General features: G+C 44.6%; 1 protein-coding gene across 3 annotated transcripts in view; it reads right to left on the bottom strand.

The window, feature by feature from the left end:
• RBKS (ribokinase) overlaps nt 1–20,631 on the bottom strand; it is an 83,742-nt gene that overhangs the window by 19,011 nt on the left and 44,100 nt on the right. For 2 of the 3 annotated variants that reach the window (XM_080812667.1, XM_080812668.1), the window contains one exon: nt 19,548–19,736. The exons of the other annotated variant lie outside the window; for it this stretch is intronic. In XM_080812667.1, the coding sequence (XP_080668793.1) occupies nt 19,548–19,736 (189 nt within the window). The remainder of the gene's footprint in view (nt 1–19,547; nt 19,737–20,631) is intronic. 3 annotated transcript variants of the gene reach the window in all.

Here is a 20,631-nt window from a genome sequence, read left to right as displayed (position 1 = left end):
CTTAAAACGTGGATTGCTGGGCCCACTCCCAAGCTTCTGATCCAGTAAACCCGAGGTAGGGCCCAGAAGACGCTCCCAGCGTCTTCTGATACTGATACTGATGTAGCTAGTCCAGAGCTGCATTTTGAGAACCATTATTCTCAAGAATTATTTCTGGAAAGAGGGAATCATTTAAAACCAAGTCTAATGATGACAGTGGGAGATGAAGCTAGTGAATTCCACCATTGGCCAAGACAGCGGGCAGCTATAAAGACCACCACCTCTCCTGAGGGAAATTCGACTAAAGAACTCCAAAAAGGTTCTAAATCATGGCAGTTTGGTTGGACTAAAGTGAAGGTTCCCAGGATCACTACCTTAGAGGGGATTTCACTCTTTCAGATGTGTGCTAAAGAATTTTTCTCTGACACAGTGGTACATGTGTGAGATGTGTGTTACTGACTCTTTAATTTCCCAGCTTTAAGGAAAAAAAAAGAAACCATGGAGGGGACACCCACATTTGGGAGAGTCAGTATCAGGGAAAAATTAATAGCTATTTACAGTATCTGACTAGTCAGACTGGTGTAGTAGAGGTCCTTTCTGGGCTGCAAGCGTGATGGGTGTGGAAGATGGGGGGAAACGTGGACTCTTCCTACCCTGACTGTTGAGATTAGAATGGAAAAGGTGAAACATCTAATTTTGGATGCCAAAGACAAGCACGCAACATGTTATGGGGAAAGAAAACTCCAGTAGGCAAGAAAAATGAACTGTCTTAGGCACTTAGGCTGGGAGTCAATCCTTAGTGTCACAGAAGGGGAAAAAAAAGAGGCGGAGGATTGCCTAAATATTCGTTCTAATTTTATTTTCAATTCTACATTACATTAAACTCTCCTTGTACTCCTCTTTAATTTACAGCAACTGCTGACACAAATTGGTGTGCCTTCTCTTCTTTGACATCAGTATTTCTCTTGAATTATGCATTTCCATCTGGAATGAGGTTTGGGGGCTAAAGCCATCTTTATTTTAGATGGATGAAAACAGAGAAGGATCAATCGGGGGTTGAGTGTAAAACCAAAGTAAGGTGGGGTCAATATACGTTCAAGGTAGTATCTCACTGCATCAAAACACTATAAATGGTATTCAAAAATGACACCAGTCTTTCAATTTTCAACATACTGATTGAAATTCAACTATAAGAGAGTAAGAAAAACTCTATCAGCCTTCCTCCCAGAACTTCCAGATTCCTCACTTACTGGTACCTGCAAGTATTTGGCAATCATGTATAAGAGTACGGACGATTATAATAATCACATCAATTCTATTTGATTGGCATTGTACATTGGTTGTGGTGTTCACCCTCAGAGGTCAGCGCCACGGACTGATCTGGCTCCAGTTTTGGTGTTATATGGCTCCTGGTCCAAGTCAACCAATGGTCCATGTTGACAGAAGTCATTTGCTGGCTCCATCTGGGGTCTGATTGATTCAGTATCTACTCTCAGTTTCTGGTTTTTGATGTTTCTGGGCTGCCCAGTCATACCCGTAATGAAATGGGTCATTTAAAAAAAAATATTATTTATTTGAGAGAGTGAGAGAGAGAGAGAACAGGAGGAAAAGCAGAGGGGGAGGGAGAGAGACAGGGAAGGAATCTCATGGAGACTCCATGCTGAGTGCCGACCGGGATGTGGGGCTCGATCCCACAATGCTGAGAACGTGACCTGAGCCTAAACCAAGAGTCAGATGCTTAACCAGTGGAGCCAGCCAGGCGCCCCGAAATGGGGCATTTTGATGAAGCTATTTTGAGTTAGCACTTGCATCAAAATGACCATGTGAAATGCAGACCTACTGTCTCAAATTATCAAATAACATACAGAACAGACCTCCCTGTCCCCGTATCCTTTTCTGTACCTCATGCCACTCTCAGCCCAAGCCTGGGCTCTGCCCTAAAAGCAATCTTCAGCCATCTCAGAAAAGCCTCCATTTTTAATCTTGCCCCGGTCACACAGTCCATCCCAGGAGTGGGAATTGGGGATAAGGTGAAAGTCTTTGTACACTGCTTGATGGTTTAGAAAGGAGGAGAATTTCATGTTTTAGTTATCACAGTTTTATTTTTTAAAGATTTTATTTATTTATTTGTCAGGGAAAGAAAGAGTACGAGAACAAGCAGGGGAGCGACAGGCAGAGGGAGAAGCAGGCTTCTCGTGAGCAAGGAGCCCCATGCGGGTCTTGATCCCAGGACCCCGGGATCACGACCTGAGCCGAAGGCAGCCTCTTAACTGAATGAGCCACCCAGGCGTCCCTAGTTATCACAGTTTAATGTGAAACATGTTTTGGAATCTGTATGACCACACAAAAGCAGCTCGAGCATAATATTGTTTGGCTAAAACTGGCTGTGGCCAGCAGCCAAGGCATGACGTCACTTCCTCCCTAGAACAGCAACCAGTGCTCGACCAGCCTGAAGAACATGTGAGAGTCTCTTGTCAGCCTAGGACTGGTGGGCCATGAGGCCAGGGAGCCCAGTGGCTGCCCTAGCCCACCCCTCTGGTTCAGGTTCAGGTGCCACTCTGAGTCACAGCCCTCACTGCTCTTCGGTATGGCTGGCCACAGAGAATGGCCTGTGGAGACTTGAAACTGGTTAAAAAACCCTATTCTGGCCAAAAATGTCTGTGTTGGATTAATTTATTCTATAATTTAAAGAATTCCATTATTGGAATGGAATTAATGAGAAAAGTAGAATCCTAAGTGTGAGCTAAAACTGGAATAAAAAAAGGCCCATTCTTCAGGCAACATTAATGGAAGCTTTGTATATAAATAACTTTATATCTTGGTGAGTAAATGGCACTTACAACTAAAATGTCTGTGAGTGATTCACCAGGTTCTAAAGACTGGCCTTGCCTTCTGTGGTCAGCCATCTTTCTTCTTCGTGACGCCACTATTCTAGACAGAAAACAGCTAATCCGAAATGATTTAGTATCTCACAAAAGATTCTGCTAAAACATTTTCTGCCAAATGGTCATCTTCTAGCAGCTGCTTTTTTATGTCAGTGAGAGGTACCTGAAATAAAATCATTGTTCTCTCTGAAAAACGCGTGCTCCATAATACAGAGCTACCAGGTTATTAAACACTAAAGACATCTGATAATATTAGCACCAACCACAGGTTCCACTTCTGCTGATGCACAAAATTTTGAGTAATTAGTCATTGCACAATATCGTATTTATATCCTTTTTTTTTTGCTTGAGCTGTTAGGCCACAGAATCAGTAGGCAGTTGCTGTTATAAAAGGGTTCTCCGGGTTATTTATAATGTTTCTGGTTCCTTACAGTTGCTGGTTCACTCTCGGGTCTCGGGCTAGTTGTACACCGTGGAAGCGAAGGATGGAACTGAACAATTGTTCTGAGAATCTCACTGCTGAAGGTTGGTGTGGATGAGTCACGACAAGCTGTGGGCGCCTTGGCTGCCATACTTGGGGTTTTGGTCACACAACCCAAATTCGTCACATACAGGCTGATTGGGCCCTTCGTCAGGGAGAGAGCGTGTAGTTAGGTGAGGGCTGTGTTTGTATCTGGAAAGCTAGTGTCTCAGGCACAGGTGGTAGGGGAGATACCCCAATCAGCACTGTGTTATGTAAGAATTCCCTTCACATGCTGTTTTACTTTAAGTGAGGGATAAATTTCTGCTCCAGATGCTTCTCTGTTGCACAGATCAGTGATTCCCCAAAATGGGGGTGGCAGGCAGCCAGACGTGCTCAGTGGCAGGGCATGCAGGGATCACTTGGGTATTTCATTTTATTTTCTGTAAACTACACCTCTGTCTTCCTGTGCCATCTGCGGAGAATCACCAACGATATACTGCTTCTGTTGGGAGTAGGTCTTGGTCCTTAGGTGAGTCAAGGCTCAAAAAAGATGCTGACAATCACTGACGCTGGTAGAAGGATCTATTGGTTTTGCCCACGAAATAAGCATCTTACTTGGTCCCCACATCCTTTTGTTTTAAAGGAAATGGCCTACTGTTATGTTCTCTGAATTCTTAAGACTTGTTTTTTTTTAAGTCTTTTCTTTATTTATTAGACAGAGAAAGAGAGATTACGAGTAGGCAGAGAGTCAGGCAGAGGGAGAGAAGCAGGCTCCCCGCTGAGCAGAGAGCCCAATGCAGGGCTCGATCCCAGGACCCTGAGATCATGACTTGAGCCGAAGGCAGAGGCTTTAACCCACTGAGCCACCCGGGCACCCCTGAATTCTTAAGACTTTTCCTTTTTTTTTATAATTTTAAAAAATTTTTTATAAACATATAATGTATTTTTAGCCCCAGGGGGACAGGTCTGTGAATCGCCAGGTTTACACACTTCACAGCACTCACCACAGCACACACACCCCCCCCAATGTCCATAACCCCACCACCTGAATTCTTAAGACTTCTTAAACTCACTTCTGAACATCCGCATTGCCACCTCCCTCGTCCAGGCTGCCATAATCTATTAGTAGATCACTGCAACAGTCTGGGTGGTTCTCCCTGCCTCCAGTATTGTAATCTCCAATTTATTCTTTTTATTTTATTTTTTTAAAGAATAAATTAGAGTGCAATGCAGAACTCGAACACGGGACTTGAGCCCATAACCCTGAGATCAAGACCTGAGCCACCCAGGTGCCCCCCAGCTTATTCTTTATAAGCAGCCATCTGAATCTTTTAATGGAGTACAAACCTGATAAGACCTACCCCTGCTTAAACTCTTCAGTGGCTCCCCATCGCCCTCAGGAGAACATGCAAATTTCCGTTGTGGCAAATGCAGCCCTTCATAACCTGTCCCTGTTACCGATGCACCTCATTCTTTTCCATCCTTTGTTGTACTGTATGCTCTTTCCACACAGAACTACTTGAAAAGGCACCCACGCTGACATGCTCTCTTGGGTCTGGACCTTTCATGAGCTGCTGCCTCTGCCTGGGTTACCCTTCCCCAAGCTGACTCATCCTTTAGCTCACCTTCCCTTGCCCTCTCCAAGCAGGGTCGCAGGCTCCTGAGGCCAGCGCCGCTCCTCAGTCCCCATTACGGCACTTCTCATTCGACCGTGGGCTACAGACTCCTCCAGACTCCAGCTCTTTGGGGCCAGGGACTGTCTTTTACACCAGTGGCCCTATGACACTGGTGCACACCTGCTGTTTGCAATGCAGAAAATTAAAATACAGTGTGTGGAGTAAATGTGTGCACAGTGGGGTGCTTCTCATCCCATTTTGCCATAACATCTCACAGGGGTCTTTTCTATTTCTTGAAGGACTGTCACATTCTGTGTTTAAAGGATAGTATTTTCAGTTCTCAAGGTCACTTGAGTTTTATCGACCCTGGAACAAGAATAAGGTGTCAAGCAGCCTCAGGATCCCAGGCTTCTCTCTCTAAGCAGGTTTCTTTCTTTCTTTCTTTCTTTTTTTTTTTTTTAAGATTTTAATTATTTATTTGACAGACATCACAATTGGGTAGAGAGGCAGGCAGAGATGGGGAGGAAGCAGGTTTCCCGATGAGCAGAGAGCCTGATGCAGGGCTTGATCCCAGGACCCTGGGATCATGACCTGAGCCAAAGGCAGAGGGTTTAACCCACTGAGCCACCCAGGTGCCCCGTTTTTTTTTTTTTTTTTAAGATTTTATTTGAGAGAGAGAGAGAGACAAACAGAGAGACAGAGACAAAGAGAGAAGAGAGAAAAAGAGCACATATGGGGAGGGAGAGGGAGAATCCCAAGCAGACTCCCAGCTGAGCACAGAGCCTGACACTGGGCTCGATCCCATGACCCTGAGATCATGACCTGAGCTGAAACCGAATGGGATGCTCAACTAAGTGCGCCACCCAGGCGCTCCTCTCTCCAGCAATTTTAAAAGACATGAATAGAAAAGAGACAGTGTAATATATTATCTTCTAGGGGTTCCAGAAGGAGACAATTGAGGAAGTAGGGGAGGCAATAATAAAAGAGAGAATGCCTAAGAATTGTTCAGAATGGAAGAGAAACACAAATACTGAGGTTCAGGAAGAACAGTCAGGAACAGTATAAATGAGAATAAATTCAGATGCGGGCTCATTTTAGTAAAACTGCAGAATGGCAAAGATCAAGAGAAATTCTTACAAAACCCTACTGTTCTTCTGCTCAAACGTGTTTCTTTTTTTTTTTTTTTTATTTTATTTTATTTATTTGACAGAGAGAAATCAGAGCTAGGCAGAGAGGCAGACAGAGAGAGGGGGAAGCAGGCTCCTGCTGAGCAGAGAGCCCGATGCGGGGCTCGATCCCAGGACCCTGAGACCATGACCTGAGCCGAAGGCAGAGGCTTAAACCACTGAGCCACCCAGGTGCCCCTCAAACGTGTTTCTAAAAGCTAGGTTCAGACACAGGCTGCGTCTTCATAGCACTAAGCATCCTAAGCCAAGAGGTCACATTGTGTTTGTGACATTTTATTTCTTAAAAACTACCTGTAGCAAAAATAGCAAAATACGAAGAAATAACAAAGCTGGGTGATGGGTCCACGGGTGGTCATGATCTTGTTCTCTATACTTTTCAGTGTCATTGAAACATTTCACAGTTTATAAAGAAGGAAGGAAGGGAGGACACAGGCAACCTGACTGGCCTTGGGATAACTGAGGGAAGTAGTCAATGTAAGTATTTAATGCAAATTATATTTCACGTACAACTGAATCTACACAATTAGATTCCCACATGCTAAAATTAAAAGAGCAGACTAAGTAGAGGAAGATGGTTTTCATTTTCTTTTTTTAAAAAATTTTGGGGGCTCCTGGGTGGCTCAGTTGGTTCATCAACAGCCTTCAGCTCAGGTCATGATCCTGGAATCCTGGGATCGAGTCCCACATCAGGCTCCCAGCTCCATGGGGAGTCTGCTTCTCCCTCTGACCTCCCCTCTCATGCTCTCTCACTCTGTCTCTCTCTCAAATAAATAAATAAATAAATAAATAAATAAATAAATAAATTTTGGGGGAAGATTTTATTTATTTATTTATTTGAGAGAGAGCAGGAGCAAGCATGCAAATATGAGCAGGGTGGGGAGGGATAGAGGGAGAATCCTGAAGCAGGCTCCCTGCTGAGTGTGAAGCCCGACTCCGGGCTGGGTCCCAGGACCCTGAGATCCTGACCTGAGCCAAAGGCACCTGCTTAACCATCTAAGCCACCCAGGTGCCCCGGAAGATGGTCCTTAACTGGGAATAGGACAGTCATGGGAAGTCACTTAGCAAATGTAACCGTGATCTTTCTTTTCCTAGTTTTCATTTTTTTAAAAAAAGGTTTTATTTATTTATTTGAGATAGAGAGAGTGAGCGAGAGAGCAGGAGGAGGGGAGCAACAGAGAGTGGGGGGAAGCAGGCTCCCCACTGAGCAGAGAGCCCAATGTGGGGCTCGATCCCAGGACCCTGAGACCATGACCTGAGCCGAAGGCAGAGGCTTCACCGACTGAGCCACCCAGGTGCCTATTTTCATTTGTTTTGACCAAAGGAAGGAAAAGGATATAAAACTTTGTTTTTAGAGACCCTTTCAGGGGAAATGTAATTCACCTAACCTCTGGCCCCCTCTATCCCCAAATCTTGTCCCTTTCTCAGGGTTGTACCACAGTACAGAGCCCTCCTATCATGTTTAAAGGAATGAAAGGAGGAGGAGCAAAGTGTGAGTGACCACCTGGCCCTTTACACCCTGTTCCGCAGCAGTACGTTTTACTCACATACACAGGCACGCACGACACTCATGCCACCAACAGTCTATTCACACAGCGCAGACATCCTCAGCGTGGAATATACACGAAGTATACACACTACTAACCTACAACACACATGCTCTCACACCAAGGCAGACAGAAGTCCGCCAAGGCTCTTTTCTCATTTCCTTGGTCACCTCTGTCAGCAGCTACGGCCCCGGCACGGAGGGCACTGGGCGTGGCTCCAGCTCCCTGGGCTCTCCAGTTTGGCTCTTTTCGCCTCTGAATTTCAGGTCTACCCAAGAAACATCTTCACACACTGGAAACCCCTGAGAAGCACCATAGTCTAGTCCTGGCAGTTCTGCTCCGGAGGACGCGAGTGTAGCATCCTAGCAAGTGGGCAAGGCGCAGACTGCCGTCCCACCTCCTCGTGATCACACTGCTTGAGGAGCAGGGGGGCGGGAGGGGGAGGATAGCGGTAGGAGGCTCCAAGCAAGCTCCTGGAGCCTTCACCCAGCCCTTCTTCCTGGGACAGGGGCTGTTTCCCATCCTTTCAATTAGTTAGCGCCCATAGAACACTCTAAATCTGGATTTAGATTTTGCTCTCTCGACTTTTGCTGAGGTTTTGATAGTTTTTTTTTTTTTTTTTTTCTTCTCTACATCCTACCGCCACCTCCACGCCCCTCTTCTCTACTACTGTGGCTCTTTTTAATCTCCGGCTGCATCTGAGCTCAGAAGCAGCGTAGGGGACCTGGAAGATGTGGGCACCAGGCACGTGTACATGCCTGTCCAGGTCTGGCTGTGGGAGGTACTTTAGGAAAATGGAAAACACAGCCTGGTGTTTGGCCCTGGTCCAGTTCCTCAAAGTGAAGATGACATTTCTGGTAGGCAGTTACAATCAGATTTTTAGAGCCCTGGGTTTTCAGCGGATCACATGCAGGATTACAAAAGATAATGTAAAATATTTAATTCTGCCTGATTAGCCAGCAAATGAGGTGATCTGCTGATACGGAAGTAATGTAATAGAGCTAATACGGACCCCCGGGCATGGCAGATGGCTTGTGCCTTGTCCATCAGTCTGCTCAGCAATCACCTTGTCCTCTGTCCTTTCTTTATATTCAGTCAACTTCTTTTTGTCATCTTCATCTTTTCTGGCAGCCAGAGTTGGCAGAATTTGCTCAGATGCCACGTCCATTTTATCGATGTCATTCCTAAGGAGAGAAGGCTCTCAGCCGGGTTTTCTGTATTCTATGACGCCGGTTTCAGAGAGGCCATCTACCCTCTGTAACTTAATTTTGGCCTGGCCTTTCTATCACACAGGTAAAATAATCTAAGGATATATTTTTTTTAATTTTTAAAGATTTTATTTATTTATTTGACAGACGGAGATCACAGTAGGCAGAGAGGCAGGCAGAGAGAGACGGGGAAGCAGGCTCCCTGCTGAGCAGAGAGCCTGATGCGGGGCTCGATCCCACGACCCTGAGATCACAACCTGAGCCGAAGGCAGAGGCTTAACCCACTGAGCCACCCAGGTGCCCCATTCTAAGGGTAAGTTTTAGAATGGGAAACTGGGTGTTTTGTTTTCATAACATTAAAAAAAAAAGCATTTGTATCTGAGATTTATTCTTTTCCTTGGTACAGTCAAGGTCGAATTTAAGGAATATAAGGGATCCCTTAAATCCTCTAGTCTCCTGAGAACACTGGGGCTCAGTGAGCCTAAGTGACCCCGGTACATACACTCGTCACAGAAGGAACTAGAACTCTTCCGTTATTTCAGGAGGACCTGTTATTATATGCTAAGCACATAGTAAGCAGTGGGACTGCCCAACTAGGAACTCTCTGAGCCGGACCATGAGGATGGAAAGGATTTTGTAGGCAGGGAAGGACGAGGGTTTTTTTGTTTTTTGTTTTTTTTTTTTTTTGTCTTTCCTGAAACTGGAGAGCTTGTTTGGGACTGTTAAAAAAAGAGGATTATATTTTCCCTAGCCTCTCTCGTTAGCAAGCCAGGCCCCTATTTGAAGAATCTCATGGACAGACGATCTGGTTATATTCTCTAGGAGCGGCGCGCCTCTCCTTCAGGTTCGGTCATTCAGTGGCAAGAATGAATGGTAGTGGTCTGTGCCCGAAACTTTGATATCTGGACTGAAACGATCCTGGCACACTACTATCTGTGTAGTCCAGCTCCTGGTACCATACAGGAAGATGCCGGAACAGAATGGCAGTGAGACCTGGGTTTCTTTCCAGTAATGTACAGAGCCAAGGTCATGCCCGCTCTGTGTACTGGAGAGTGATGCGCGCTCCTGGTATATGCTTCCTGGTACCACCCTGGCACCCCCAAGTACAGTGAGCAGACACAGAGGGAGGGACCTACTAGTGAGCACTAAGAGGTACTGGGTGCGTACACGTGCCACGTACCGTTCCTACGTGGGTTCCTGCCTTCAAGTAGACCACAAAGCAGGCTGTACCTTTGCAAGATCTGGAAGCTTCTAAAAATCTAGAGAAATGGAGGGATTATAGAGGACTGTATCATGGCAAGTGACACGGAAAGTCACTGCTGAAATGCCATAGAGGAGGGGCTGAAGGCTGGGCGGACGGCCACATCAAGAGACAGAGGGGTATGGCAGAGAGTACCTGCACACAGGGGTCAGACAGACAGACCAAGAATCAGTTCCTGGCTCTGCCAACCTGCCAGTTGTCTGACTGGGCAGACTGTTCGTCTTTAGGAGCATTACTTTCCTCCTCTCTAAAAAAGGCATTAAATCGGGGTTTGAGCTCAGGACATCATCTGGCCTTTCCTTACTGGGACCGATGATTACAGTTACACCATAAGCAGTACTCTCAAGATAGCTCACCAAAAAAGGTAATTTAGGCTGATCCTGTTAGTTCACTTCAGATTATTTTCTCCTCACAAAATAGCCGACTTTTCAGTATTCACTTTAGGTTACTTCTGAAGTACGCTCATTTGCTTTCTTGTGTGTGTTAGTCTGCTTGGGCCGCCATTTAAAAAACCACCGGCCGGGTGGCTTCAACAACAGAAATTTATTTCTCACAGTTCTGGAGGCTGGAAGTCCAAGATCAGGGTGCTCACAAGGCGGGCTTCATTCTAAGGCCTCTTCTCCTGCCTTGCAGGGGGCCGCCATCTTGCTGTGTGCTCTGATCTCTTTGAGTCTATCCAGAGAGTGAGCTCTCTAGTGTCTCTTCCTGTAAGAACATTAGTCCTATGGCTCTATTCTTATGACCTCATTTAACCTTAATTACCTCCTTCAACATATGAATTTTGGAGGGGACACACTTCAGTACAAAGGATTGTGTTACATATGTTCCTCCATCCCTCATGAGGCTTTCCATTCAGGTCTGTTTCAAATGGGAGGTACATGGACAATGAAGTATGTGAACTATTAAGTACTTAAAAATGAGGTATCACTGGACACCTGGATGGCTCAGTGGGTTAAGCCTCTGTCTTCGGCTCAGGTCATGATCTCAGGGCCCTGGGATCGAGCCCCGCATCGGGCTCTCTGCTCGGCAGGGAGCCAGCTTCCTCCTCTCTCTCTGCCTGCCTCTCTGCCTACTTGTGATCTTTTTCTGTCAAATAAATAAATAAATTCTTTTTAAAAATGAGGTATCACCTACGGCCTGGCCCTTTTTACAATTCCTTCAGGTCATCAACTAATAAAGACTGAGAAATATGGCAAAGCCAAGGTTTGGATCATTCAATATATTATTAGTTGTGGGAATGAAGGTTGAAGAGTTCAGACATGTCAGCAGACCCATTCAGAAAGAAAACGTGACCATGAGTTAAAGCTTCTCTGAAGATCTGTCATGCATTTGAGTGATGAACAGAAACAGTGCTGCTTTGACATTTATTCTGTTATTTCTAAGGGAAACTGTAGAAAATAACATATTCTTGAGGGAAATTGTTTCTTTAGAAAGATAAAGGAAATAAAATATGCTTTTATTTACAGGTAGCTAGAGTTATTTTTAAATAAATGGCACCATTACTATTATCATTTGATTTTCTCCCGCTGATGATGATGTAGATATGTCTGATCAGTTTTTGATTATTACAAACAAAGCCAGGATATTCTTTAGAAACATTTGTATATATGGACATTTCTGCAGGATAGATTTACTGGGTTAAAGGGAAAGCATATTTAAATAATTGGGACTATCAAATTGTCCTCTGAAAACATTGTAAAATTTATACTCCCACCAGGATTATGTAAGTGCATGTGCTTCCAATTTACGTTGACATTATCAGTCTTTATTTTTTGCTGAACTGATGGGAATAAAGGGGGGAGCTCACTGTGATTTTCATTTATATAATCCTGATTTCTTGTGAGGTTGAACATTATTACATTTATTTACTGTATTTCTTCTTCCGTGAATTTCCCTTTACATTAATCTAGAGAAACAGTTGATCTTTCTGAATTGTAGAGGCATCCCCTAATTACACATATTAATCTCTGCTGGGGGAAATATTCAAATTTTCCATTAACAAATATTCGAAAATGCATGAATGGGTCTAGAAAAAAATATGGAAGGATTTATACTAAGAGGATAATGGTGAACAGGGTGCCTGGCTGGCTGGGCCAGTGGAGTGTGCGACTCTTGATCTCGGGGGTTGTAGGTTCGAGCCTCATGTTGGGGACAGAGACTACTTAAAAATAAAATCTTTAGAAGGATAACAGTGGCTACATCTAAGTGGTAGACTCATGGGTATTTGACTTTCTTCTTTATACTTTTTTATGTTGTCTGCTTTTTTCTCCTCTTGAGAATAAGTATTTATTAATTTTATGAATAGAAGGAAAAAACCCAGTAGACTGATAAGTAGGGTCAAATGCTCTCAAGGTATTCTAAAATAAGATACTTTGAGCAGTGGCAGTATCAGTAGATACTTAATTTTCCTGAGGTCAAAATGTGGAGGAAACAACAGTTACTTCTTGGATAATGAGTTGATATGGCGGTTAAAGTCAGCCTCGTTATTTTATAGTTACCTCTTCAGCATCCAAGATTCTCTTGCTCTTGACCCACAGTGTTTTCCTTTCCCAACCCTTTTCCAAGTCTTGGCAATCAAGAGTGAGGGGAGCTCAAACTATTTCTGGGCTATAATGTAGTTTCTAGACAGAACTGTGCAAAGGCTCTTTTCAAGGACAAGATGGAGTAGGAGCTACGACGACCCCTGAGAAACCCTATTAATTATTAACAAGTGCAAAGAATGTATATGTTCATCAGAAAGAAAGAAGTGGGAGGGAGAAAGAGTGCTTTGCTGGGAAAACATATTTTAAGGAGCGTCACCAAGACTAACACTGGCAGAGCCCGTGTAAGAACTGGTGAGTGTTCAGTCCTCTCAGCAAGACTATGGCTAAGTAAGAAACACCCCAGTTTGCCTGAGTTGAGGAACAGATCTTAACAGCTCTAAATTTAGTGGTTCTAATGACCACTGGCCAGGGGTGGCAATAGGAAGAGGATATAGGTTGGGGGGAAAAGTCATATCAACATGGGAAAACGGCCCTTCAAATCTGGGTTTTCAAAGGCTGAACAACTTCAAAGAATGACAATTCTGAATGGTACCTCAGAGATAGATTACTAGGAGCCAATCCTTAAGAACAGCCTGGAGGGCTGAAGGCCAGATCCTGGGATGTGAGGAATGCACTGAAGAGAAACTAACTTGGAGGGGCGCCTGGGTGGCTCAGTGGGTTAAGCCTCTGCCTTCAGCTCAGGTCATGATCTCAGGGTTCCAGGATCGAGCCCCGCATCGGACTCTCTGCTCAGCAGGGAGCCTGCTTCCCCCGCCCCTCTCTCTGCCTGCCTCTCTGCCTACTTGTGATCTCTCTCTCTCTGTCAAATAAATAAATAAAATCTTAAAAAAAAAATTAACTCAGAAAACTCGGGGTAACCCACCAGTTGCAGCAATCACTTACCTTCTTGAGTGCTTCCAAGCAAACTTTAAAAGAAACCATCCCCACTTCCTACTGGTGCAATTTCTAGTTCAGAGTGCACCCTCCAAGCCCTGAATTATCTGTTGGGGGCAGCCACACAGCTGGGCTGACACTGCCTCGTGCCTCACCCAGCAACTGTGAATACCACAGGACTCAAATATAATGGACAGAAAAAAGGGGGATAAAGAAGAGGTAAGAGAGTCCCGATGCCCCTGGCTTTGGATTACTGTCAGTTTACTTATATACCTTGCACTATGATGATTTATTATAAGGTAAGTGATTCTTGGGAAGACGGATTTGGCCTATAAGTTGAGTTCTTAAAAAGTAAGAGGATGAATGCAGACGCTAGGACTTAACCATTTACCTGTAGAAAAGCAATTTCTATATCAAGAATTTTATACAGCTTGTAGGCCAAGGATAACTAACGTTCAAATATATCACATGAGCACGATAACCTAAAATATTACCATGCTTAAATGTGTGCGACTCTTGACTATGGAGTGATGATTTAGTGCCATCAACACAAGAAGGCCAAGCCCCCTACTGTTCAGGGTGGAGGACAACATGGGGGACATGAGGGCCGTGGCGTTTTGAGGCTGAGATTCGGATAATACAGAGAGATGGGAAAAGAGACACATCTGTCATGTCTCCCAAACTGGGCGGAGGACATCTGTGCTCCCCCCACCCCCCATGTCACTGTAGTACAACAGGAAAGATGGCGGTAAAAAGTGATACAGCCAACTGTGGACACGGAGGCGAGCTGAACAGAGCAGTGTGGAAGCACCGACGGGAAATGGCTCCTTGTAGGGCACGCTGCCTGTCTCGGGGTGGACAGAACCAACTGAAGGGATTTCCACCGGCCAAGCCACCCCCAATTTATTTATTTATTTCAGTTTGGCCAGAGCTGCTGAGGTGTGACTGATGAGAACTGTCTACATTGAGGTGGCATGACATGAATTTTTTTTTTTTTTTTTAAAGGTGAGCATCGTGAGTGATTAGGAGGAGAAAAGTGAGGTCATCAACCGCCTGAGAGCTTGTAATGCCCTCCTGACAGAAATGTGAAGGGGCCCATTTGTTGCGGAGAAAATGTCTCCCTGGGAGCTCCTCGCCTCACCATGCGAATTATCTCCTCTTTCTTAGACTTATGAAGAGGCTTAACAGTGGTGTGCGGAACAGGCAAGGATTTTCATAATGACAGTGCAGGAGGAGAGGACAAAGATAGCATAAAAACGCTGAGGGAGATTGTACACCCAGAAAATAACTACCCTTGTTTCCTGTGTCACTTCCGCTCCACTGGGGGGACACTGAGAGCCCATTCAGTAGATTCAGTAGAGCGATGAACTGGAAGATTCTTTATCACAAGAGTATCCGCTTATCAGTGAAGGGCCTAGATGGAGCTTTGTGTTATTGTTGTTTGACCTTTGTTTTCTAAATGGATATAATTCATATACCATGAAACTCACCCTTTAAAAGTATGCAATTCAGTGATTGTCAGTATATCCACGAGGTTGTACACCCATCACCACCATCTGATTCCAGAACATTTTCCTCACCCCAGGAAGGAATCCTGTACCCGTTAGCAGTCACTCTCCCCGCCCCCTCCCCGCCACCCAGCTGTTGGCAGCCATCAATCTACCTTCTGTTTCTATAGATTTACCTATTCTGGACATATCATCTACATGGAAGCATATAATATGTGGCTTTTTATGTTTGTCTTCTTTTTTTTTAAGATTTTACTCATTTGAGAGAGAGAGAGAGAAAGACAGACAGCATGAGTGGGAGGGGCAGAGAGAGACAGAGAGAATCTCAAACAGGCTCCATGCTGAGCGTGGAACTCAACATGGGGCTCAATCCCAGGACCCTGAGATCATGACCAGAGCTGAAACCAACTGACTGTGCCACCTGGGCATCCCCTATGTTTGTCTTCTTTCACTTAGTATAATGTCTTGGATGTTCATCTAGGCTGTAGCCCATGTCAGTATTCCATTTTATGGTTGAATAAGATTCTATTCTATGTATATATCATAATTTGTTTACCCAATAATCTGTTGTTGAAAGTCAGATTGTTTCCCATTTGGGGTCAGTGGGAAATAACACTGCTAGAAACATCCATGGGTAAATTTTTGTGTGGATACATGTTTCCATTTCTCCCGTGTGTATACCTAGAAGTAGAATTCCTGGGTCCTATTGTAACTCTAAATCCAACCTTTTAAAATTTAACTCTAAATTTAATTTTTGGAGCACTTCCAGATTGTTTTCCAGAGCGTTTCCATTTCCATTTTTACCTTCTTACCAGCATTGTTTGAGGGTTCTGATTTCTCCATGTCCTCGTTACACCTTGTTATCATCTGTTTTTTTATTCCAGCCACTCTAGTGGGTGTCAGGTGGTATCTTAGTGTTTTGTCATTTCAGAAAAGGATCAAAGCCATCCGTGTATATAGTGTAAAAAGACAAGGCTTGAAGAATAAATGCCGCATCTCTCTGCAGAACCATTTCCATGAGGCAAAGACTTTACATTCCTTTAGCGGTTTCTTTGAGTATCTGTCTTCGATTCCTGGTAGTAGGCTTAAAATCAGTTTCTGATATTCTCTCTTGACTTCCACCTCTGGAGGATGGGCATTCAGCTCTCTTCTCTTTCCCCGGGCGCACACAGACACACACTCACCATATTCTTCCATCTCCAAAACAGGATTATAATCTCCATGTTGGGATAAATCAATAATTGGCACTTACACTGTTATGACTATGTATTCACAGCCGTGTGGTATGTGATTATATTTACTTCATCACACTTTAACCCTTGGACTGCAGATGACGTAGAGCAAAAATCTGCCTCTTTTCTTCACTGCCACCATTTTCTGCATATTAATTACTCTCCATCCTTAAATTCTGCAAGAAAGCTAAAACTCTCTGGGCATATTTAAACACATGGATATTCCATTGTTTCTTTCTTGGTCCTTTCCTGATTTTGTTTTGGTTTCTGGGAGACATTCCTCCAGGGCTCTCTGCTCTCCTCCTCTCACTGGGACAGCCTCATTAGGGGTCTGCGGTATTGCTGGGGTCCTGAGACTCCCCTTCCTCGTCCCGACTTCTCTCCTCAGTGGCCTTGCCTGCTTCCTGGATCTCGTGTTTCCCTCTGTCTTCGTTTGATCCCTCACTTTCCAGCAGCATATCTTCCAGTAGCTTCTTTATTCTTCCATTCCTGCCTTTTGTGTTAAGTAGATATTTTTAAGGATACCACTGTAATTCCCTTGTGTCTTTTATTTTTTTTATTTTTATTTTTTTAAAGATTTTATTTATTTACTTGACAGAGAGAGATCACAAGTAGGCAGAGAGGCAGGCAGAAAGAGAGGGGGAAGCAGGCTCCCCGCTGAGCAGAGAGCCCGATGCGGGGCTCAATCCCAGGACCCTGAGACTGTGACCTGAGACGAAGGCAGAGGCTTAACCCACTGAGCCACCCAGGGGCCCCTCCCTTGTTTCTTTTAGTTTAGTTTTTTTGTTTTTGTTTTTGTTTTTTTAGTTCTTTTCTTAGTGATGCTCTGGTGATTCTAGGTAACACCTTAACTTAAAACAATCTAGTTTAGACTAATACCAACCTCATGTCGCTAGCATGCAAAGTTGTTTGTGGCCGCTTTCATGCCACCACGGTGGAGGTGAGTAGTTGGGACAGGTGGTATATACGCAAGGCCTGTGAAGCGCAACACTTCACTATCTGGCCCTTGGTGGAAAACACCCTCCGATCCCCATCCAGGGCCCTGGTCTTTCATGATCCCATTCTCGGCCTCCTGCCTCCAAGCATTAAGTTCTCATTTCTCCTTTGAGCTCTCACTGGGTTTCTCCTTCCCTGAGACCAAAACATGAACTGCACGTGCTAAGGAACCAAATGAAAGGGCACAAGACAGTAGCAACAAAGTGAGAAAACCTCCTTGTGCCTCTTGCTGTGCTTCAGATGCTCACGATGCCATCCATCATGATTCCACATGGACCGGCTCTGCGGATGACTGCTGAGTCAAACCCGTACATGTCTGCGGCTGCTTTCCTCCTCCCCGGCCTGGGCAGTGCATCACCCCACGTGTGGTCTGTGCCTGGCAGGCTTCGTATCTGTCTGACCAGCATCCACTTCCCATCCTCTGGTAAGAGTTCTTTAATTTGTTTTTGTTTTTTTTTCTTTTAGGTTCTTTTTTTTTTTTTTTAAGATTTTATTTATTTATTTGACAGAGAGATAGAGAGAGAGCACAAGTAGGCAGAGGGGCAGGCAGAGGGAGAAGCAGGCTCTCCTCTGAGCAGGGAGTCCGATGCGGGGCTTGATCCCAGGATCCTGGGATCATGACCTGAGCTGGAGGTAGACACTTAACCGACTGAGCCACCCAGGCACCCTTAAGTAAGCTTTATGCCCAACGTGGGTCTTGAACTCATGACCCTGAAATCAAGGGTCACATGCTCTACCGACTGAACTGGCCAGGCACCTCCCCCCACCCCAGGACCCTTCATTTTCTTCCTTTCTTTTTTTATTTATTAGGACCCTTCATTTTCAACAAAGGAAGAGTGAACTCTTCTGCTCTAGTTCAGGACCTGGACTACTTTTAGTCTAATGCAGGGTCGATTTCAGAACTAAGAAGGAACCTCTCAAATTCAGGTGACTGCTTGACAGAAAGAAAAAAAACTAATGGTTTCCAAAATGACTCAGTATGAAGGGGATGACAACACCAAGTATAATTTATCAAATGCCTGATCAAGCACACTGTGAAGGCAACCAGGGTGTAATTTCATGTTATAAAAGCATTCCTTGTACTTACCTGTTTTTCAAAGCATACTCGCACCCATAACTTCATCAGATTCACCTAGGCTCCATTTTGATAAATGACCCACATCTCAAAGTTTTTACGAAGCATAAAAGCCAAAATATATTTTATAAATAATTACATATTAATTTCTTACACATAAGAGCCCTAAAATGTTTATTCTTCCTCAACTCTGGTTTTGGGTCCCTGACATTTACTTATTTTGCTAGTCAGCTCTTCTCTCTTTTTAAAATAATTTTTAAGGAGGCTCCACACCCAGAGTGGAGCCCAGCGTGGGGCTTAAATTCATGACCCTGAGATTGAGACCTGAGCTGAGATCAAGAGTCAGCGGCTTCACTGACCAAGCCTCCCTGGCAGACCCCTGGCTCTTCTCAATTCTAGGCCACAAGCAAATAATTTTTAGTTTTCCAGTTTTAGAGGAGCCCTAAGCTTTTTTTCCTAACTTTTTTTCTTTCCACCCCATTCTGGGCTGTGACTTGTCTACTTAACCTGCTTGTCCTTAACGTGGTGCCTTACATAATAAGTGTCTGGCGTCCACGGGCTGAGTTTTGAACCCCCAGCGCTGTTATGTCCTAGCATTATGGTCCTGAGCAGGTTTCTAAATCTGTAAAGTGAGGAGGTAACCTGCCTCTTATAACCATTGTAAAGATGATATGAGATGTATGCAAAAGAGACATAGTCAGCAGATAGTAAACGTTAGCTTTATTTGTGGCTAAAAGAATGAGTTCTGCCAGCCAGTGCTCCTTGCTCTTACGAGAGCCTTGTAAGAACCAGGAATTGCTACAGCATCCACAGTCTAAGCCCCATGAGACAGAGACTTTGTCTTGTTCATTGCTATAGCCCCAGCACCTAACAGATGGGATTTGGTACATATTTACTGGATGAATCAATGAATGAATACAGGTAATACAGGTATAATGCTACCTTCACCTATGGATGAGGAAACTGCAGCTCAGAGAGGTTAAGTGACTTGGATAAAGTCTCCCAGCCTGTTAGGGAAGGATTAAGATCTAGTCCCCCAGGCCTGGGTTTTCTTCTCTTCTACCATATCACCTCCTCGGGCTCTTACCCCATGATCCAAAAATTCAGGTGCAGGATCTTTGTTACTCAATGATGATGTTCAAGGGGACAGAAATGATTCTGAAAATTTTAAACCTACCGTGGTATCCACAGCCTTGACTTTCTCAGTGGGAATGTGCTTTGGCATGGGTTCTGTCTTTGACAGCATCACACATCCTTCAGCACCTAAGGTGATGATGACCACGTGGCAGCCCTTTCCCTTGAGCAACAGAGCAGCCCGCGTGGCGTCTGCAGGGCTGTGGACCTTCAGGCCAGTTAGGATCTCAGCCTGGGATACAGACAAGTGAGAGCAAACAGTGGTGAGAACAGGGACCTGGGTCCACTTCCAGATTCGATTTGCTTTTCTTAGAAAACATCTCCCTTCTTCTGCATAACAACCCATGCCAGGGGGAACGCTGATGCTTACTGGCTCAGGGAAAGAAAGAAAAACCCCAGTAACAATGACAACAAAAAGGAGCTCTCAAGGACATTCTTGAGACAACTGGACAATCTGAATGTGGCCTGGATGTTAGATGACAATAGAGAATTGTTACTACTTTCTCAAGTGTGATCACGGTATTGTGGCTCCTCTTAAAAGATGCGCACTGAAGTAGTTAGGAGTCGCGTATCATGTTACCTGCAACTTTGAAACGATTCAACAAAAACAAAAAGCAACACACACAGGGGAGAGAGGAAGCAACATAGCAAATGTTAACAACCATCTGGGCGGACAGTAGATGACGGTTCATTGTACTGTTCTTCCAGATTTTCTGTGTGTATGTGTGATAATTTTCATCAAAAAGAGTTAGAGGGGGGCGCCTGGGTGGCTCAGTGGGTTAAAGCCTCTGCCTTTGGCTCAGGTCATGATCCCACAGTCCTAGGATCGAGTCCCGCATCGGGCTCTCTGCTCAGCGGGGAGCCTGCTTCCTCCTCTCTCTCTCTCTGCCTGCCTCTCTGCCTACTTGTGATCTCTGTCTGTCAAATAAATTAAAAAAAAAAAAAAAGAGTTAGAGGGAACAAAGAATTCTGCAGGAGAAAGGAAGAGGGGAGGGAAGACGGGAGAAAGGGAGGGACCACTGCCAGTGATTTTGATATAAATCACGCCTGTAAATGTCACACTTAAGGCCGTAATTCTTCTAGGCCCCTCTTGGGCCATAATGCCTTTCTCTTATTACTAGCTACGG

The sequence above is a fragment of the Martes martes genome (assembly GCF_963455335.1).
Source record: "Martes martes genome assembly, chromosome: 9".
In the NCBI taxonomy this organism is placed as follows: Eukaryota; Metazoa; Chordata; class Mammalia; order Carnivora; family Mustelidae; genus Martes; species Martes martes.
This window is presented reverse-complemented; position numbering and strand designations above follow the sequence as displayed.